Below are 23214 nucleotides of genomic sequence, written 5' to 3' on the forward strand. Positions count from 1 at the left end.
TTCATTAAGTTACACCAGGTGGTAGGCGAAGGAATAAGGGAGAAAGAGAAAGACGACAAAAGGGTACGGTTCACGATCTATTACGAAATTCGCTGATCGTCCATTCTCAGCAGTTTCATTCAGTTCGAAATAAGCCCTTCGGCTGACAAAGCGGTTGGATAATTAGTTTCATCAATACATTGATCGTCGACATGATATTTCATCGATAGTTGAATTGCCTTCGTTTTAAAACTCCTTTTTCTTTCTCTCATGCAACGAATAAAAATTGTTCCAAGTTATTATTATCTCTATCTCTCCCTCTCTCTCTCTCTCTCTCTCTCTCTCTCTCTCTCTCTCTTTCTCTCCCTCTCTCTCTCTCTCCCTCTCTCTCTCTTTCTCGCTCTTCTATCTTTTCACGAATATTGTTTTTCCTTTTTTTTTTATTCTTTTTGTTTTATACATTCTCATTTTCTTTGAAATGAGAAAGTCAGAACAGCGAGTATTTTGTTCGGTAAAGAAAGAAAAAACTAAATAAATAAAAAAAGAAAGAAAGAAAAAATCCTGAACGTTTCGAGTCCAACCTTACACCGTTTAAAGAGACGATATTGAAACGTTCCTTTTCCTTCGGGTGGTTACATGCATGCATACATACATATATACGAAGATTCGAAGTAGATACTGTCGTAGTCAAAGGGAAGGGGATTTCAGATGATTTCGATCAGCCATAAAGGTATGCAGGCCACGCGAGTTCTAGCTTCCTTCGACGAATTGCCCGATTCAAGAAAGGAATCTCTTCACGTCTATTATAAATTCGTTGCATAGGTATTACGATTTTTCTAAGCGTATTGTGCATACCAAACTTCTTCTTATTTCGTTTCATTCTTTTATCAACTTTTAGATTTTCCTCCTCCTTATTTATCTTTTCTTTCTTATCCTTCTTTTGATATTATCGATTGAGTTAGCTTATCGTCAAAATATATTTAATGGGAAAAGAAAGATATATATATATATATATATTTCGGAGTTTTTTCAAAATGAAACGTGTATTTAGTTCCTAGCAAAGGAGGAGAATGACAAGAAAGATGAGGGAAGAGGATGTGACGTCATTTTAAGTTGTAGAACATACAAACTACAACTATTATTACCTCCTTCTGCTCTTACAATGTGGAAGTTTGGAAGATTAAGTTCTTATAGTCAGACAGTTGTGAAAGTGCGTGCACGTGTACGTGCACAGTACCGAAAGTGATGATCAATTCATGAACATACGAACATACACACCTGTCGTGGTTTGTTTAACTTACAATAGCTTGAGATTTTCTTTCTCTCTCTTCCCTGTGCTCTAAACATACTCCAATGAAACATATTTTATAGATAAGACAAAACCCCTTGGGCAATTTATACAATGCCCTGGAATATATGCATTGACCGTAACATATATATTAAATTCAATGAATAGTATTCATCGAAATCAATTACTTCGAACGAAAGATCACGTTCTCTCCCTACAAGAAACTGACGATTGAAATTCGAGTTCCGTAATAATTAGCGATCGTTATTGGTATGAAGGAAGGGTGGTAAATAGAAGGGTGAGAGTAAACGTGTCTTTCCGAACATTTAGGTGAAACACCAGGCGACTATAGGGAGCTAGGATACAGCGGTACGGAGGGAGCAGGGGTTGCCGGAAATGGGTCCTTGGTGATTCTACGAGTATCAAGAGATCATGCCAGCTCCTATCTATGCCAAGCGAGCAACGGCATTGGACCTGGCCTCAGCAAGCTCATTCGCCTAACGGTTCATGGTAAAATATTCATGTTGCATTGGGTTATACCTCTAGTTGCTGTACCTACGTCAATTAGCAAGAGACGTCCAAGATATCCCTTCAAATTTCTGTTATGAATAGCTTTCTATGTATCTATCTATCTATCCATCTATCTAATTCATTTCTATATTGATGAACTATTAAACAAGAAATATTCAAGATAAGAAATGTATAATAATAAAATAGTAAATATATGTGTATGTGAAATATTTCTATTAATTGTTAATTAAATATTGGTTAACTTCTCAAAGGATGTTATATAATTGGTCTGATGGTTTGGTAAACAGCGGGTCCTCAGGTGACAGTAAGAACGAGGCAGGAGTCGGTGAGAAGAGGAGATAGCGTAACGCTACGATGCGAAGCTGAAGGAGACTCTCCTCTTGATCTGAGCTGGCGTGTTCGTGACAGTAGGGTCGATCCTAATTACGACGTTAGGTGCGTATAGAAATTAATCATGCGCAACCCTACTGAGAGAAACGTGTAACGCTAATATATGATAATATATATACCGTTACATTTCAACTGGGGGTTATCTCTGTCTCAGGATCTTTGTTTCATTTCTTTAACGAGTCTATAATGGTTGAACTTTTAAAAAAGGTGTTAATGTTTGTAAATTTAAAATTAAATCGAGTGAAGAATTATTTGATTATTATTAATTATTTGGTTTTGATTTGTTTCTTCTTTTCTCTCCACCATGTTTAGATACAACATAGAAAAGAACGTAATAGGCGGTAGAGTACTATCAGAATTGAGAATAATCCAAGTCAACCATATGGACCGTGGAGATTATATTTGCGCTGCTAGCAATGCTTATGGTCGCGATCATGCTACGATCCACTTGCTGGTCCAAGAACCTCCAAACTTTCCGAGGAATGTGCACGTGGCAGAAAAAGGTAGCCGTTCGATTCTCATAGCTTGGTCGTCACCACAAAGCGATCAAGACGCAAGTCATGCGAGCTCACCGATCACAAACTATATCGTACAATACAAAGAAGCACAGGGTGAGTTTCCTATAATCGAAATGAATCATCAAAATAAGATATACATCTTCTACATTATTCTTATAAAGATCTCACATTATCGATTCATCCCGTCATTCAATTCTAAACCTATTTTCGATCGATACTTTCGAATTGTTTCTTTCTTCGCTCTTCGGACTCGTTTGAACGATTTGTTAAGTACTACTACACCTCCTATCTACACAATATTTTCCTATACGTATAGAAACAGTTCATATTGACTGTTCAAAAATACAACAAACAGCAACAGTTCGATGTAACCTGCGTGTGTTTTCCTACGTTATTTTACTTTACAATAATTAATTGAAATATCAAACGTTTTCGAAAGTCAACAAGACGTGTAATTGATACGCATGCGTACGTAATTATAATGTAATCACTATAATATATTCGTAAAGAAAGAAAGAGAAAGAGAGATCGATAATTATACAGTTTATCGTAACACGTAACGAACATTTACATATTGCTAGTAATAATAAGCTGTACATAGACGACACGCGCGGTATCATTTTATTCGCATATGATTAGAGACTGGCTGTGATTTCCTTCTTCGTAATGTTCGTTTGTGGGAACACAAGTGTTGCAATTTTGCCCGTTGAAAAGCTCATGTATATCTTTCTGTCTTTATCTCTCTCTCTCTTGTAAAACGACCGATAGATGTTGCAACGGGATGAGATTATATAGCGTAATATTGTAACCTATCTAGCGCCGTGTGATCGAGGAGGATTCATGTACCGCATGAATGCGTCAGGGAGCCGAATGGGACGGAGATTGAAATTCGATCGAATTATTTTCTACTTTTCTCCTTTTTCTCTTGTTTTTCTTATTCTTTCTGCACGTTGAAAATATAGCGATACATCGAGTAGGCGTAAATAGTATTATTCCTTTGCTTCGTACAACATAATATATTGAAAAGTAGTTAGATTTCATTCATATTACATTTTCTTTTCGGGAAGTTTTTTCTTCTTATATTGAAATATGCAAACTAATGTCAATGATAAATTTAAACAGTCGTATTTTTATCGAATTACTTTTTATATAAGTAATTGTTTTTATCAATTTCCTAATAGGAATTTCATTTAATTTTCTCTATTTTATGCTACCTTTATTTATCCAGGAAACATAATAATTTATATTCCTCGTAAATATATATGTGCCCATAATTATGAAAGTGGTCTAAGTCATACATCTCTTGTTTCGAGATATTTAAAGGATTACATTTGAACATTATAATTCCTAATTTTTTCACGAATCCTACATATATATATGTGTGTGTGGTGTATACATATACGCGTGTTCGTATTTGCGTGTGTATGTGTGTCGTGTGCATGTATTGTGCATAATACGAAGAAAAATGTAATTACTTTAATTACGTGTCGAGGACTTCGATTTTATCATTTTGATGAGACAATAGAGAGCCGATATAATACCGTATTTACATATTTATATATACACACATATGTATATATAAATCATGATATTCTACAACAATTCTCGATTGTTAAAATGAGATTCGAGTGTATAACAATAACAAATTTCAATTGTATTATACTTTTTATACATTTTTATATTTTTTAAAGAATGTAATATTTTATTTCAAAGTTATAACATTATTCATAGAGAAATTCGATCTAAAACGTTCTAAGTTTCATAAATTGGGAGTTTCGTAAGGTAAAAGGGCACAAAGCAATCGAAATCGATATCTCTTTCATGTTTCCATAAAAATCTTGACAAACAAAAATCGCCGGTTTAGGTTATTCCTATTTTAATGTGAAAAAGATTCTCGTTGAAAATGTAAACCCTTAGTTTATACGCTCGTTAAAATCGGATAAATTCTCGTTTGTGTTTAATTAACTGAAATAAACCTATTTCGTCTAAACGTTGCTAAGATATTTGAGTTAATGTGCGAAGTAGGAAGAAAGGAAAATGAATAATATGACGGTCATTATGATGGTGAAATTGACGACAAAAGTGGTAAGTTTTTTTTTATTTATTATTTTTCATCTTACCCAAGAACATATCAAATTGAAGTTCGTCCTGATTAAAAAGAAGATTCTTTTGAACCAGTTCGATTAACTTGGCTCGCTTTCTCAATTGTTCTCTTATCCTCATTTTCACTCGCTCAGCAATTTAATTAGAAATTGACTTGGTTAAAGAGGAAATAAATAACTACGGTATTTACCGGTGGTGTGAGCTTTTCCCGAAGTTAATTGATATTAAGACGGCACAATTGGAAGTCGAACTCCGAGAGTGACATAAGAAGCGGTTCGCGTAAATTCATCTTCGGAGTCTTGGGAAATGAAGTACGTTTAATTACACTTCCATCAGCGTAGAGAGTAAATACGCGTTTCGCGACGAAGTTATCAGAATTCTACACTACGTATTCAAAAGAGAGAGAGAGAGAGAGAGAGAGAGAAGGAAAGGGGATAGAAATGAAATGGGATGAAAGCTTTTCGTTCAACGATCCGAAGCAATCCGATAATGGTTTATCGTTATCTTTTTTTAAAAGTGAATGAAATAATTAAACATATCATATATGGTAATAAAAATGTAACGATAAACTATGACAGATTATAGAGCGAAGAAGAATATTGGAAAGAAAAAAAATGAACTAACGGTGGATTATTTCAATGGCGAAATACGTAAATGTCTAAGCGTTCTTGTTGCCTTTTGCTGGAAAGACGTGTGGCATGAACACAACACGCAGAAGCTGGTAGCAGGAGACAACACGGTCGCTCTGGTATCGCCCCTAAAACCCGCTACATCCTACCACTTTCGAGTGCTTGCGGAAAATCACCTTGGAACATCAGCGCCAAGCGACATCCTTCATGTCAGTATCAAATCAACGCACCACGCATATGCATACACATATAAATATACGTACATATGATACATACATGCGTACATACATGCATACATACATACGTGTACACCTATCGGCAATATCGCATAAAAGAGATAGACATAGGTATCTATATATAAATACATATATATCTTCTACATAGATTTTCATTTGTTGTATAATACATTAAGAGAGTAGGTAACATTTTTTCTCGCGGTCGTTATCATCGACACGGTCGTCGATCGTGGTTTCATTTTTTTTCATAAATATCAGATACACCGCTATCATTTTGGCATGTCCAATGCAGACGGAAAAATTCCAATGGCCGATTGCTCTTCCAAACGCGCGTAGAATTTCGACAACTAAGGGTCAACAAGCACTGTATATACGCGCGTGGATGCAACATTTTTCGATTACTAATAAATATTAAAATTGTACAAAAAAGAGGAGCGTTAATAGTATTTGATGAAGTACGCAGGATCTATCTGTTGCGAGATATTATACAAATTTTCCCTTTAATTGTTATTAAATGATTGTTTCATCTATCGTCAGTGAAAATTATTCATAAAATAATAGTTGATATATCGAGGTCCATCGCTAAAATAATATCGGCCATTGATTTTATTCCAAACTCGAACCGCGATATAAAAATAAATCGAATAATTGGAGTTTTTACAATAATTCCTTTCCTCTGTGGTTTTGGAACATTTCGCTTGGGTGCAGGCACAAACGGAAGGCGAGATTCCAGGAGGGCCACCTAAGCACGTTTCCGTTGAACCATTGGGACCGCAGCAACTGAAGATCACCTGGCAACCACCAGATCGATCTCTTTGGAACGGCGAGCTTCACGGATATACCATCAGCTATACCAATCTCGGGTATCGTTATCTCCTTACCACTGTTTAGGAATAGTTTCCAGTACACATCGTAGCGTCAACGTTAATTAACGGAAGCTTTCCTAGTACAGAATCATGCATCCACTTAAGTCCCAATCGATTAAACGGATTTTATGATTATCCCAACAACATGAATAGACTAAATTGTTTTTCTTTTATTATAGGAAAATCGGTTTATCTATTTTAATCGAAATGGCTTGACTATTATAATCATTCGTTTTTTGTTTTTGTTTTTTTTTTCATTTACAATAGATCTTTTTTATAAATTCTTTCTTTCATTTTATTTTTTGAATTTTATTCACACACAAGAGGACAAAATTAAATCCATCCTTTTTTTTACATTCTTATATTAATAAGAATATATTAATATTTAAATTTCTTCTTCTCTCGAATAATATTATTTCAACAGCGCATATTTGGCACTTGAAACGTGAACTTAAGTAACGATGTGTAACTTGACGATAAATTCAAAGTTGAAAGAGATGTAAATTAGTACTCGATTGGCAAGTAGCTATAAATTATTATTCAATCTATCTCATCGATAAGGTTACTTACTTTGGCAATCGTTGGAAATCAAAGGGGTTCGTTCGATGAATAATACAAAAAGGCGGCCAAATGTACAGTTAGAAGAATACTCGAATAGGGTTTATCTTTGAAATGATAAATCATTCCGTTGTATGAGTAGTTGTAGATGGGCGGGGATGGAAAGGTGTATCTACTTTTGATCACTTATAAAAATCGAAAAATCGACAAAGATTCCTTTTAAAATCCGAACGTTGAAAATGAGCAACGTCTACAAACTCACCACGTCGTTCGGCTTTGAATGGCTAACGAGCTTTTTTATCTGCTTAATTATTGTAACTGGAAAGTCGCCAAGACGATCTCTGCTTCTGAACTTCTGAAAATGAAGGTTCTATCTCTCTGCCAGAGTGGGCACTTGGAAAGTTCCGCCATTAATAAGCTTGTTCGAGTAATCGTCCGTCTTGACGCGTATGGATCACTGTTTTTCGTGCTGGCAAAACTGGAAAACGTTATTTTCTCTTTCGTTACACCCAACGAAGGGAAGGAACGAAGGAGAAGAAGGTCGAGGGGGAGGAGGGGGGAGGNGGGGGAGGAGGGGGGGAGAAGGATCTGAAAACACGTTACGGCTCGTTAACAAGTAATATTCTAGATAGAAAAGGGAAGAAAAATTGTGAGGGGAATGAAAAGACGAAAAAAAAAGAAACGAACAAAGAAAAAATGAAGTTAAACTCGCGAAAGGGAGAAAGAAAGAAGGAAAGAAATGAAATCAATTTTATTGTTATAATACATGGAAAACATTATCTGTAATAATACGTCATAAAGCGTTTGCCACTGAATCTTTTCAAGTGGAAATAATTCAATCATACTTTCACGATCGAGAACTATGAATGTATACAAAAAGAGACTGGTTGGGTTAATAATATAGATTTTATCGATTGTTCGACATTTCCCGTATTGTATTGCTCGCGTATTACAATTTTTCTTTTTCGATCTTCACGGTGGACAAAAGGGAACTTTATTTTCAACAATGTAGTGATGAAAGGTAACAGGATGAAAAGTAGATAGATTTATTAGCAGAAAGAGAAAAAGAAGGAAAAAATACAACACAATAATAATAATAATAATAATAATAATAATAATGATAATATCCATTATGACGAGTATGAAAAGGAGAGAATAAGGGTGTACCAGGTTTACTCTTTCTTTCTCGTTCCAATTTGCTGTAAGATACCTTGAGGCGTTTCGAAAACTTGCGTTTTGCGCCTCGTTTTATCTTTCCAGCCCGATAGACAACGTTCCCCATGCCATTTTATTTCAGAGGAGATGATCAATCGGTGAATACTACGCGAGTGGGTATCACAGGAAACGGTGACGGTTCCTACGATTACAGACTAACCGGTTTACGGAAATACACTCAGTATAGTATAATTGTGAAGGCATTCAATAACAAGGGAGATGGACCTGGTTCTGATGCTGTTATGGCACAAACCTTTGAAGATGGTGAGTAAATGTAGCTATTGGATATCGCTTTGCAAATAATTCTTCTGTTTCTTTTTTTCTGTCTATTTTATTTAAAGCATTTCAATAAATTTATCTATACTTATTCCTCGTATTTACATATGGCAGTCTTAAATCGTATATTTAAAGTTAAATCGTGGAAACTCCCTAAGTCTTATCTAAAATAACTAAACGTTTTTGGGAAAGTATATTAAACAAAATTTTATTATACACACACACACACTAAAAATAGTAGTTTGAGGAAATAACGAGGTTATATATGAATTCACAAGAGATGAATAGTTAAAATATGGATACGTTCAAAGTCGATAGAATAATGGCACGAATAACAGACAGAAAGAAATAAGAACGAAGTTTCGAGCACTCAATGTTCCCATTTTCATAGTTTTCGAAAGAAATCCTATCAATCAATAGAGAAACTCTATCTCGAGATTAGATAAGCCTTAAATCTTCTGTCTCTTAATTTACAACAGTACAGTAAGGCAGATATTGAAACGAAACCAAAGAATATTTTTGTAATACCTGGGATAAAATCTCATACTACTACTCGTCTCTTGTAAATTCATATATTATATTTCTTACCATTAGTTGAAGTATGTAATTGTGCCAATTTTCATATTTAAATAGATCAATATTTTTATTTCGGAGTTTAGCTAGCTATTTCTCGAGTTAGCAGATTTTGATAAAATAACGCTAAGACAGATTCGTGTATATTCGTTTATGTTATTATAATTGAAAAATATCCGAGTTAACGTGGATTTATTATCCTAGTACTTATTTTTTTCTTCGTTTTTCTTATTCCTTTTTTATTTTATTCAAAGCGTTTCATGGTGTTAAGTTTTTTACTTAAATATATATATATATGGTATTATAAAATTTTAGAAAATTCATAAAAAGAAATTGAATACATATTTCATTCAATACGTAGAGATATTACGTAAAATTAATAAATCCGGGAAACATAAAGCTTTACTACGGTAGAACTTTTCATAAAAATTGTGTTACCGAAGAGAGAAAAAGAGAATGAGAAGAAAAAGTATTGAAAAAGAGGAAATATTAATATAAAAATACCAACGGTATTAGATATACAATAAACCCAGCAAAAGTAAATTTTTTCTCCCTCTCCCTCTCTCTCTTTCTCTCTCTCTCTCTCTTTTTATCGCAGGGAAATGATGAAATCTTTAAGGTAGATGATCAATTCACGGAAGATATTAAAATAACAACTCTGTGGGTTGATTACCCTGAAAAAAGTAAGTGATTTGATTAAATCCCTTAAACTGTTTTAGTGAAAAGATGAAATAAACAAGTCAGGCCTCGCACAGCTCTATGAGAAGCTACAAATCAACAACGTGTTTTAATAAAAATGAATGAACATTATTATTTATTAATTACATTCACTAAAAATGTCTTTTTTGTTTTTAAAATATTAGCTTAAGTACCTATAAAAAAAATACTTTTAATATCTAAACAATATTATTTCATCTTTCCACTATAAAACAATTAAGGGATTTGATCAAATCACTTACTTTTTTTAGGGAAATCACCCCACAGAGTTGTTATTTTAACATCTTCCGTGAATCGATCATCTACTTTAGGAATTCGATTAATTCTCCATTTTTATCATCCCCTTGCAATATACATATATATTTTTATTATTTTTTTTCCTTCCCTGGAGGAGTAATTTTATATTTCGTTTTGATATGATTCCATCCATAAAGTTCTACGTTGGTCGGCTATTTTCGTATATTTCTCTTTGAAGCTCGTTCGTCGATACTTCCCGAATGAAATTTATTGTTATCGGCAGATCGTATTACATAAAGTATTTAATCATCAATACTACAAAGTATCGATTTGTATTATCTAATCGAATTATATTGAATTTGTCGTCATGTCGAAATAATTAAAATCGTTCGACGATTTATCGGGAAGTTATTGATATTCAATCTTATTATCAACGATAAAGGAATAATGTAGCTACCAACGGAATCGAGAAAAGAAAGATCTCATGTCATATCGTAAATCCCAAACATCCGTAAACAAGCATGTAACGATCGACTGACTGAGCCGACCACGAGAAAGCTTCAGGTAGAGTGTCTCTTGGATCAAACATTACGAGAAGCGTTTTGTCCCTACGTTTAAGTTCACATTTCCCTTCGTTTTATCTCGATATCGTTTAGATGATGACATCATCTTGGTCATATAAAGATTTAGTATAACAATCGTCGTTTTATCCTACCTAACGACTTGTCATTAGACGTTTTCATTAGTGTCAAATAAATTTTATTACAGATATTAAATTTCACTGATATATATGCATACATATTCATTTTCATAAATCTCTTTTCAATTTGATTTCGATAAAGCTTTAGCGAATCAACTCAGATAACTTCAAAAGAAATTTCTAGTCTATTCGAAGAAAGGAAATCTACTTTTTCCGATAATGTCTTTTCTCCTATATAAAACGATACTTTATCCGAAGGATAAACTTGCAAAGGAATCAATGATAACTTGAACGCTCGTATTCGGGAGAAAAAAATACATGCACTTACACAGACCCCACAAAGAAAGAGTAACTCTGGTTTGCAAATGGGTCTGCTTAATTCCAGTCGTTTGTCTTTCTCCACTACGGAATATTGTTCTAACGGAACGGATAATTATATGCGCGGTTTTCCACGTGTCCCGGAATAAAAACTTTGGATTCACGGAAATATTCGTCGGGCATTTAAAGTATACGTTAATTTTCTACTTTCGACCCCTAACCTCTTTACCTCTTACTTCCTATCTTTATCTCGTTTTCTCATTTCTTGTACACCCTATCGTCTCTTTTAAAACATTTTTTTTCTTTCCTTTATCCCTTTTCGTAAATTTTAAATTACCATCGACTGCTCGAATTTTCGGTACAATTTCCCTTCTGATTTGATTATATTAATAACTATTCGCATACCGTTAGTAAAAGTTCTCGAAGGAGCTTCTTCCTCTTTCTTCCAACCATCTCCCTATTTCTCTTCTTATCCTTCTCCAGTTGTTCTCGGCAGGAGGTGAAAGTACAGTAAAGGTAGAGATGGGGATTCCATTAAAGTTGTAACTACCAGCGACGTTACTACGATACGCCCACGAGCGTTTACGTTCTTACTTTAAACGTAGTACGGGGTAGATAGCTTGCTCTCGTAGATTCATTTCGACTCTTTCTCTTCCTTTCGATCTCAAATTCATTTCTTTCCCTTAAGCTGTGTAGGTATATATCTATATCTATATCCATTAAAAGGTTCCTAATTGTTGAAAGTTATCTTACACGTAAAAGTTGGCCCGTATGGTGGATCTGCTTTTCCTTTCTATCCGGTCATTCGCAGCAGCCTGACTTTGACTTTAATCCAAGAGAGTTGTTAACATTGGCCTAGGCTATATATGTATTGAATAAACTTTCATCGTGGTAGTAGTAAAGTAGGAAAACATAGTTTTCCAATATTTTTCTATCATCCTTTTTTTCGTTTTGATAAAGCTTATGTAAATTTTGTATCAAAGATTATTTCGTGGAATATAAATTCGATTGATTTACGAATACACATCTATATTCGTATACGTTTTTATGTAAAAGAGTTCAGGAGGAATAAGTATAACTCACGTAAAAGAAGGAGGAGTTGAGGGAGGAGTTTGGAGGAGGAGGAGGAGAAGATCGTAGAGGTACAGAAGCAAAATTTACGATATACGATTTGACACAGTTCCAAGCGCGCCACCGCAGAACGTGGCTTGCACCGCTTTGACCGGGCAAAACATCCAGGTGACCTGGAAACCACCACCTTCCGACAAAGTTCACGGGGTCGTGCAAGGATACAAGCTCCTGTACGAAGCAGCCAGCGGCATCGCCTCCGAATCACAGACTGGTCGAGAAACGAAAATCAGTCATGCACTTAGCACAGTATTGCATGGTTTAAGTCCTTACACGAACTACACCGTTCAGGTCTTGGCATATACCAGAGCTGGGGAAGGTGTCAGCAGCAGTCCTGTCTCTTGCACTACCGAGGAAACTGGTAAATCATTTGAAATTATTTTGTCTAGTACAAATTTCATTGATCGATCAGAATTAAATTAATAATACTAATATTATTTTCATTTGAAGAATATTGATTTTTGTTTTTATTACATTTTTCTTCTAATATTCATCGAGAGCGAAACAGTTCATTCATTCCGAAATATCCCTTATTCGACCTATTAACTATTTCAAGTGTGTAATCTAAAATCAACTGCGATAGAGTTTACGTAGAAACTATTCATGAAGTAGTTAATTTATCTATTCCTATATACGTATATATACTATGCGTATAGAATGGGTATATAATATTTCTCTATGTTAAAATCTTGATTATTCAATTACTAAACATATTTCATTTATATGAAAAATATTTGATATAATCGTTAATAAGATGAATTGAATGTGTCGACGATCATGTGATTATTGCAGTTCCGGATGCACCGGAACGTGTGAAAGCTGTATCCAGTGGGGAAGATTCGGTAGTTATATCTTGGCTACCACCTCGAAGACCAAACGGCGTTCTCACCAAATACACCGTTTTTATTCGAGTTTTGGACCAGGGCCAGGAAGTAAAAATCAGTAAGAATCCAATGTCTGCGCAAAGCTTGCATCATGAGGTGACCGGTCTGAAGTTACGCGAATCTTATGAAGCTTGGGTCGTGGCCTCGACTAAAATGGGCCAGGGTACTAACACTCCGGTCATCAAACTTCAACCAAGCACTACTGGTAAGCAAGCCTCAGGCATTTCTCCAGAACTTCCTTCACGAAATACATTCTCTTACACTAGACAGAGAGAATGAGAGGGAGAGACAGAGAATTTGTTTAGAAGCCTTCGCTCGAAACTAACGTGTTAGAGAATAATCAACTGTCTTCGTTTCATTCTTGTTAACGAGTAACTAACTTTGAGAAAGAACATGTTCGCTCGATTCTCTTTAAAATGAGATCTCAATGTCTATTTTACTGGACTAACGCTAACAATCATTTCAAAATTATTATCTTATAAGTCTTGTTCTTTTCTTATTTGGGAAAAAATATATTTTATAAGCATGACCAAGTCATTTGTTTTCAATAATATGTGATTTTTCTATAACGTCTAAGATGTGTTTTATTTTCATTAACAGATTTATCAGACAAACGTTTTCTTTTTATGTATATACAATATTTTCTATATATATTTAATAGCTAATGTTTTATGATATTGATCATGGGTGATCATTTTTAGCGAGTTGTCACCTATATCATGGATTTTGATTGCTCTCAGTCCTATGATCCATTAACGTAGTTTCCAAACATTTACTCGAATATATGGCATTTCGATTCTCGTATTACAAACGCGAATCAATCAATTTGTTAATATCGTAATATATACTAAAAAAACGTTGCAATTTGTATAAATAGTTATATTTTTGTTTTTTATTAAATTGCTAGAAACAATGAACAAAATTAAAATAGAAAAGAAAAATGAATGATCTCCTATGTTGTTGTTATCAGTTCCAGCTGCAATAATATCGTTCGGTATTCCTATCGTGGTACCATGGAGAGTCGATGTTAATATGGCGTGCCTCTCTGTTGGAACTCCACGACCTACAGTCGAGTGGAGACGAGCTGACGTGAAGCTGCATCAAAAGTAAGTAGAGGCATACTTTTCCAGTCACTCTACGAGCGATGAGCAAAGTTCTTGACTCTAAAGTAATCCTTTAATCTTGTTAGCGGTTACCTCGAACTTTCGGCATTATTTTAACGGCCATTTCGCTATAGAAAATAACTTAACACATTACTTCGAAAGCCGTTAATGAAGCTGATGGACGTATAGAGATACAGGGAAAAAGAAAAAGAACAAAAATGAAAACTAAAATGGATCGTTGTCTTGTTAAAATGAACGTAAAGCCAAATTTGTTGGTTTGATCATTATTGTTTCAGATATGATTTTGGCCCAGATAATACTTTGACTCTGAGGAACGTTCAAAGGAGTCACGAAGGTAATTACTCCTGCCATGCGAAGAACTCTTTTGGGTCTGACGAGATTACGTATACATTGCAAGTACAAGGTACGTAAGATTTTCATTTAGGGATATTAGTAAAAGCAGAGTTATTTTTTAGGAATATCGATTTTATTGTTTTTCTTTTCTTTCGAGCCAACTTTGAAACTTGAAAAAGAAGATATTTGTTTAAAAATCAATCCCGCTAAGTCAAGATAGAAAATCCGTATACAATCAATTGAGAGTGGAAACTCGTTAAAACTTAAAGTTTGAATGGTAAGATAGTCTACTTCTGCCAATACTGCGATGCATATACATAGCCTTTAATGGTAATCTTAGTGCACACAAGAAACACTTGAGGGGTTTTAAAGGTAAACCACGAGATAGGTCATTATAAGGTTACGTGTCGTTTTCCGTTTGCCATGGAGTAAGTTCACACATATATAAACAACACGAAGGTAGTAGAACTGATACGTTCTCGAAAGACGAGTGGGATATTCTCTTGTCTAAAATCGAGCATTCTAGCGGACACGAAGTCTCGCCCGATTCGTGTTCGCAGAAGGATGGATTGAAGGTGGTTGTTGTAAAGTACCAGTCAAGTTGAGTCGAGTCGAGTCGAGTCTGCGTTGCCTTCCGCCCTTGTTTCGTCGTCGAACGTCGGACAAGTTCTAATTGGTAAACTTTATGCATAGTTCCACCGACTCCGCCGACGCTTCTGGCAACCGGCACAACGACCGACGCCGTTCAGTTACAATGGAAACAGGGAGACAACGGTGGTGCACCCATTAAAGGATTTCTCTTGGCTTATCGTCGCGAATTCGCTGAATGGGAGGAAGTGCTGCTCGACCGCAGAGCCAGTACCCATCTTCTCGAGGGTTTGCAATGTGGTACCAGGTATCAGTTCACTCTCGCTGCCTTCAATAAAATAGGCAGCGGTAGTGCTAGCAAAATTGAAACTGCCAAGACTAATGGTTCCAAACCTATACCACCTTCCAAGCATCATCTTATCAAAGTCAATCAGACCGCTGCAAGTTTAGAATTAGCTTCCTGGCAAGACGGAGGCTGCCCGCTCCTTTATTTTGTCGTGGAATATAAAAGGCCACCTGGCGATTGGTTGTTAGGTAAACCATATCGTTACTCTCCATTTCGATGATAACGTTAACAAGCGTTTCAGAAAGTCCTCCATGTACCTTTCAGTTGAGAATAATTTACCACCCCAATTGAGATATACCATCAATAATCTCGAGAGCGGAACGAACTACGAGCTTCGTGTGACAGCTTACAACAATGCGGGATCCACCCAGGCCGAGTACTTGTTCAGCACGCTGTCACAGAACGGCAACATCCGGCTGCACGAGGACCAACCCCAGGAATCTGAAAATACGCCCCTATATCTTGACGCTCACGTACTGGCACCGAGCGTCATCTCGGTTCTCGCTGTAATCCTAGCTGTAGCCGGTGTTTGTTTTTGTTTAAAAACACGTAAGTATTGTCTTCTTATTTTTTTTCCCCCTGACAAACAAATGATGTATTTGATATCCATAGGATTATGGGTTCGAGCTCATAGAATGTTCCTTTTTTCTTCTTCTTTCTTTTTTTCAATACGAATTTTCTATAAGTTTATACATTTAACTGACGAATAAATTTATCATTATCTTTTCATTTTTCTTCATAGTTCTGAGTATCGTCAGTTTCGATAGACAAATCGATTTGCCAACGAGTCAATGAGAAGTGCTACCGAAGTTCATAAATCTACGTGTCGATAGGTTGACTGTATACGTACACGACCATCCCATCACCAATTTGCATAAGCCAGAGGGAATGCTCTATGGTACTCCCTTCCTCTCTACCGCTATCAAAGCCACTTGTCGCGCAGACAAGAGTAACCAAATATCGAAGAGTCGTACTCCAATTACGAGAGAGAGAGAGGAAAGTACCAAGCTTTTAAGAGTTTCTACTCCTCACCGTCGTTGGGATTTCACTTGAACGAGTGGAAAGCAAGAAACGACCGAAGAATTTCTATAAAACTCACTTGACTCTCTCGTCTCATCGGTTTTTACTTAAACCAGACGATGCAATATCATTCATGCATGAGTTTGGAAACCTTTTTCTTTTTCTCTTTCTACAATGTTTTTAACTAGTTTGGAAAGTGAATTTAACATTTTGACTAATACGTTATCTTCCGTCATTTTTTATAATTCATCCCTAGTTGAGAAATATTTTTAAACGCTTTTCATGAAATTCTAATCCTACCAAAATTTATATACGTATATCTTTCCTACGTATATCACCTTTTCTCTCGTGGTTTCTAGGGACTACGAAGCTACCTAATTATACATTACTTCGGTCGAGTTAAATAATGCAGTAGATTCGGCCGTAACTTCGCACCGTAAACTTTCCGACGTCACTACCTGTAATAGTTTCATGAGGGCTTTAAAAGCGTGGATGACATTTGAAATTAGAAAACACGATGGCAATATCCGTTTACGAGGATCACCCTTTTCCTTGTTCCTTTCTCTCTTTCATTTTCTCGGAAATGATAGTTTTACCTCTCTAAACGTATTATAATCGATGATTTGATTTCGTTCATTTCAGATCCAGAAAGATCAGGGGTCGTGAACGATCCGAATTCGCAAACACAGGTGGCTCTGGACAATAAACAAAATACCGAGCAAAGGGAACAGTATTACGCGACTGTAAGGAAACCTGGACAACAATCACCACCCTGCCGTGAGGTGAGCGCCCTGAAACGAATACCAGAATATCCTGAAGACATTTATCCGTACGCGACCTTCAATGTGCCCGAGCAGGAAAATCCAACGCGACAGGCATTTTTCTACGAACGCAGCGAGACGATGCTTCAGGGTGCTCAAGTGAGTATAAAATATTGATACCTTTAATATTACGCTTATTATTATTACTTTTTCTTTTCTTTCGTTACAGAATAAAAGATTTCAGTGCGATGTGGATCAATACACAAAAGTACGTGGTCGAGCACGTCGCAAATCCAAATCATTCAAATCGGAATCCGAGGAATACGACACATTAGGTTCGGACAGCGACACTGAAGTTGGTACCAGCAGCCGCACCGAATCATCCAATCATCTAGACGATTCCGGGCCAACGTCCCTGATGGCTAGATCACCTGGACCAAACTCCGTCGGTCAGAGGGAACAACGACTAGCCTTGGTCCCGGTTCATCATAGTAAGTTAGTATTCGGTTTTCTGTGTCGAAGCCACCCACAGCTTTATATATTCAGCCGCTACTAACCACTCACCTTTACCGCATCAACGTGTCGCGTGCACATTCCAGATGTGCTGTACATTTCGAGTACATCAACGGAGCCGTCACCAATTTCTGAGAGGAAGACTTTTCCCAGGCTCGAAAAACAAAGGTCAAATAATTGCGTCTTCAATGAATTCATTTTCTTTAACACAGCTGCATTCATATATTTCAAATATTTTTTGTTTATTTTTCTTTCTTTTTTTTTCTAATAAATTAATATTCGCAAAATATATTATTGTTTACTATACTTAAATGTAGCCCTCGTTAATAAATGAGTTAGACATGCTTAAAACGTATAGAAACATTTAGGTTTCTAATGAAAATGTTAATGTTAATTTAATTATGGAATAGAAGTCGAGGAGCAACACCAGATATCTCGATCGATGGACGTGTACCAGGGATGCTGCGAGCCGTGAAACTCTCGGAATCAGGAATGCATCCTTACTCGAGAGGCACGTCACCGAGTCACCCGAGTCACCCGAATCGTCAAGGTTCCTGCGACCGATTAGGGAAGGAACAGAATTCGAGGAAATCGGTGGAATCCCTGTGTCTTCTCGAGGAACCAGGTTCTTCGAGGATGAGCAGGAGAGACGATGATTGGGGCAGCGAGCTTTCCACATTGGAATTGAAACCACCAACGGGCTTCACGGATGCTCACGAGACCAGCGAGGCCGAATGCGACATAGACATGAAGTTAAGGCTTCACAGGAAGAGAAACGCTCTCGCTTCTAACAGCTCGCTGTCTAAATCGCCGAAGGACTTTACTATTACTGTCTAAGTGTTAATCAAATATCAAACTACAATCGAACAAAAAAAAAGTAAAATTAAGTCAAATAAAATAAAATAAAACAGAAGTATAATAAATCCAAGAACGGGATAAAAGATTACAGAAATTTAACGAACGAACGAACGAACATAATAATAATAATAATAATAATAAAGAAGCATGCAAATGAAGAAAAGAAAACAAAAAAATAATAAAAATTGAGCATGATTGAATGTTATTTCAAAGGAAAAAAGAAAAAAGAGTCGCATTTCTTCGTCGTAAAAAAAGAAACTCATTCATTCGACGACGAATTCGTTCTGCCAAAGCTGCTTCGCTAACACGAAGAATTTCAGATTGACTTGTCTTTACGAACAACTGCTACGTCGACGATCCCATTTACAATAAAGACGTATTTTTGTAGAAAAGCCTCGATCTAGTGATATGTTTTTTTAACATTCTTTTCTAATTTCCTCTTCCTCTTCTTTATCCTCTACGTAATACATTACTCTGGAATATCTAGGATTAAAAAAAAATATAAGCAACAGAAAATAATCAAATTGAATTGAATTTCAGTAAAATATGAATCAAAATTTAAACGATCTAATCGTAAATTCAGTGATTTTCCGACCATGAGAAATGATATCTAGTTAAATATAAACGTTGGCAACGTAAATGCCATTTAGTAGTTACGGTTATAAATGAAACGTCAATCAAACTTAATTGCGAAGCTTATCAACAGCGCGTCAATCAAACTATACCCTGAGAGACAGAAATTCGATTCTCCAACAAAATTCCGGAGAGGTGGTGGAATTGAGAGAAAACTAGAGAGAGAATGAGAGAGACTATCATTGTCTCGTATCGACGGTTGATAAATAAGATATTCGTAACAAGTAGTTCGTTGTCGACGTCTTCCAATTCTGGGCTCCCTTATTAAGTTGAAAGAGAAAGAGAGAGGGAGAGAGGTAGAGAAAGAACGCGATTATTTAAAATTTTAATGAAATAATGTAGTTGTGATTCCTAATACATTTATTTCTTCATCCGTCATTTGTTAGATCACATTGAGTGCAAGTACACATTACAAATTTCGTGCTTTTCGTATTTTCGTTACATGATGCATTAGGCGTACGATTATGTCGTGATTTTCACGAGTTTTGAAAAATCCTTGTCATTATAAAATAATTACGCACGCGCGAACGGTGATATATAGCCATTCGATCAGACTCACTCTATATAAATTATTTTTTATCGGTGTTTATAATAAAAATTATGGCATCCGTTATTTTGTGGAACTATCCGAGAAGAGTAACACTGTATTCATTTATTTCACTTTGTTTTTTCTTTTTTAATGCATTCACTTTTATATTTTTATATGTAATTCATTAGGTACGAAGTTACATACGTATATATGGTTACGAAGTTAATTTAATGCGTATGCATATTATGCAGATACTTATAACATATCTCATGAAGAATTGCTGATCTCTTTCGATCATTTCTTCATATTTATATTAACAATAATTAATAGCATAAAATTAATAAATATAAAATAACAAAGCTGGAAAAACAAAAATTTATACAAATTTTGTTCGAATTTAAAAATAAGCAATTTATACTTTCTGTTTCATTAATTGACATTAATTCACTTACCTGTTAACATCTCGTATCAAGGTGAAAATTCTTATTAATTATTTCAAAACGTTGCCAAAGTTAGCGATTCCATTTGATCTTTCTAAACTTGTTAGATTTATCGAAAAATTTCTAACAAAAAATTCCGAAATAAAGTAAAAAGAAGATGTGAAAAATAAAAAATTGGAAGTTACTTTTTCTTTTTATCGATCAGCTGTTCCTCAATGTAGAAATAAGATGAGCAATAATTCACGTTGACGTAAAAGCGTAACGCGTAGTTCATAATTTAGATCACTCGACAACGTTCGATTCGAGACGACATACAATCTTTATTTTTTTCTTTTCTCGTAGACATTATCAGTAATCGTTTTGTACAAATAGAAGTGTGACACGATAGCGTGCCATTATTCGAGTCGCAATTCAGCTTCTCGTTTTTTAATTTCTTTATCTTTGCGTATTTTTCCTCCTCCGTTTTCTATTATTTTAATTCTTATTTTATTTATATATCTTACTTTTATTTTCTTTTTTTTTTTAACGCAAGGAATATAATTCCCCGCAACGATTATATATGCGCATATACAAGGTGTGTCATTAAAACAATTTTATCAAACTTCAGTAACGCATTCTGTGTCGAGAATGTCATGGCAATATAAAAAGTTTTATGCTAAAAGTAAGCCCTATTGACAGAAACTTGGAAAATCGTTGTGCTTGTGTTGATTGTTGTTTCTTTAACAATTTATTATCGATTCGAGTCATTGTTTTTTTCTTATTTTATTTTAAATAGAATTACGTAGTCGAAGATTGGTTCCGAAACTTTGATATAAACACCCTGCATATGCATAGAAATATATCTTCTTTTATGGCTTTCACTGAAACGAGCAATAAGCATCCTTTCGTCTATCCGAGCGAAAAATTACTTTTCTTATTCTTTTCTTCTCTTTCTTTTTTATTGTTATTTTTTTATTTTTTTTTATTTGCGCTTTTTCTTTATTATTTTCTTTTTTTTATTATAATATTCTTTCCTTCAGCTAAAAAGGCAGTGAGAAATAACGATACATACATACGTAGAAAAAAAGAATTCGAGATTATTGTTCTCGATTAACACAATCTTTGATCATCATTTTTTTTTACACATCATAGATCTCTTATCATTGTTTATATGAATGTGACAAAAATGAATGCTCATCGTTGTTTTGTGTTATTAACGTGTTTTTGATAAGAAAAAATCAATTATAACATTGTAGAAGGTTTAAAGACAGAGAGAAAGAGAGCGAGAGAGAGAGAGAGAGAGAGAGAGAAAGAGAATAATAGAGAGAGAGAGAGAGAAGGAAAGAGAAACAGAAGTGATTTCATTTGAATTCAAATCGTCGATTCGTTTCGACAATCTTCGCTGTTCTCGAAGGATCAAATTTCCCTTACGTTTAAAATATCGATAAAGTTTCTTTAGTTTTTTAGTATCTGAAACATCATTGATACGCGTTTTACAAATGCTCACGATTATAATCGTGTAGGCCTGCATACGAAATTGCATCTATTTCTCAATGCATTCATTCATTTTCGATGTCAGACAATTTTGGTTAATGATAATGAAAAAGAAAGGAAAACAAAAAAATATAGTAAAAAAAAAAGTGTAATCAAAATAATATGAACGATAGAGGTGATTCTGTGAAGAGATATGAATGAAATGAATTCATGTGAAAATGAATTTTGTACCTATCTAAAGCATGTAGATAAGATACAAACAAAAAAAGTATGTAAAGATAATAAGATAATGTATATGTAATAATATATATCAGGATAAACAATAAAACATCGAAAGGATACTTACAAAAAGATTTACATGTATTAATAATTACTCATTTTCGCTATTTTAACGGCATAGTCACAGCACGTGCATGTGCAAAGTCTAAAAAGGTATCGATCCGGTGTGTGTGTGTTTATTATTTTCTTTTTTTTTTTTTACTTTAAACGAAAATATTTCTTTACGATATTATATAAGGTGTATAATAACGATAGTAAGTATGAGGGACAATCATTCCTACTTGTGTAAAAGTAAAGAATCTCCTTTCCTGAATAAACAGTCGTAAACGCAGCCTCATTTTTAAGGATAGGTAGGATCCGTTTATGTATATCAATGTATTCATGGGTGTCAATGATATTTAGATTCCTTCTTCTCACCTTTCTTTCAGCACGATCGATTGCAAAACAATAAGTATAGAAAGGGAAGAGAAGAAGGAAGATCAACGAAGAAAATTTTACAATTCTGTTTATAAAACAAATCTTGATTATATCAGAAAAATATAAATCAAAGTGAAAATGAGAAAAAGATACAATGAAAAAACAAAAGAAAAGTAAATCAAGAGTAAGAAAAAAAAAGAAACTAAAGAAATTTTGAAAAGAACGTGTGTGCGTCGCCTTACGAATATTACGTTGACTAGAGTCTAAATTATTTGTCTAATATATACACCTAATGTTGTTTTTTTTTATTTACGAATTATACGCGATAGATTGTAACCCTTGATCTATTTACGCGATCGTTCTTATATAGAATATATATCATATATATAATATATGTGATATATATATGTATGTATATATATATGTATATATGTATATATATACATACATCGTCGTATTTAGGCGCCTATTTCTGCTTGCTTACCTGCTTTTCTTCTTATACCTCATATTTTTTTGTTCTTCTCCGTTATCCATATAAATACATATACAATAATTACGTAATGTCGTAAATTACAATACAGTGTTATCCGCTCGTGTTCGACGAGATAGCGCATCGCATGACAAGTTTTCGATCGGACATTAGGAATGAGAAGTAGAAGAATGTTAGAAAAGAAAACAAATAAGAAAGACACAAAAGTTTGTCTATTCTCATTTTAGACGCTAAAAATGTGTTTTTCTCTTCGGGAAGAAATAG

General features: G+C 34.8%; 1 protein-coding gene across 6 annotated transcripts in view; it reads left to right on the top strand.

Moving 5' to 3' along the window:
• LOC106788786 (Down syndrome cell adhesion molecule-like protein Dscam2) overlaps positions 1–23214 on the top strand; it is a 118527-nt gene extending 95313 nt beyond the window's left edge. For 2 of the 6 annotated variants that reach the window (XM_014752349.1, XM_014752350.1), the window contains exons 13-28: positions 1598–1777; positions 2086–2233; positions 2501–2799; positions 5499–5647; positions 6383–6537; positions 8396–8577; positions 12315–12623; positions 13055–13351; positions 14117–14252; positions 14546–14673; positions 15297–15725; positions 15802–16086; positions 17200–17477; positions 17548–17809; positions 17918–17999; positions 18242–23214. In XM_014752349.1, the coding sequence (XP_014607835.1) occupies positions 1598–1777; positions 2086–2233; positions 2501–2799; positions 5499–5647; positions 6383–6537; positions 8396–8577; positions 12315–12623; positions 13055–13351; positions 14117–14252; positions 14546–14673; positions 15297–15725; positions 15802–16086; positions 17200–17477; positions 17548–17809; positions 17918–17999; positions 18242–18668 (3746 nt within the window). In that variant the 3' untranslated portion in view covers positions 18669–23214. Of the gene's footprint in view, positions 1–1597; positions 1778–2085; positions 2234–2500; positions 2800–5498; positions 5648–6382; positions 6538–8395; positions 8578–12314; positions 12624–13054; positions 13352–14116; positions 14253–14545; positions 14674–15296; positions 15726–15778; positions 16087–17199; positions 17478–17547; positions 17814–17917; positions 18000–18241 lie in introns of those variants that run through there. The other 4 variants (XM_014752351.1, XM_014752353.1, XM_014752352.1 and 1 more) reach the window with 4 other exon arrangements.

Source organism: Polistes canadensis, unplaced genomic scaffold, assembly GCF_001313835.1.
Source record: "Polistes canadensis isolate GaletaPanama2010 unplaced genomic scaffold, ASM131383v1 scaffold_154, whole genome shotgun sequence".
NCBI lineage: Eukaryota > Metazoa > Arthropoda > Insecta > Hymenoptera > Vespidae > Polistes > Polistes canadensis.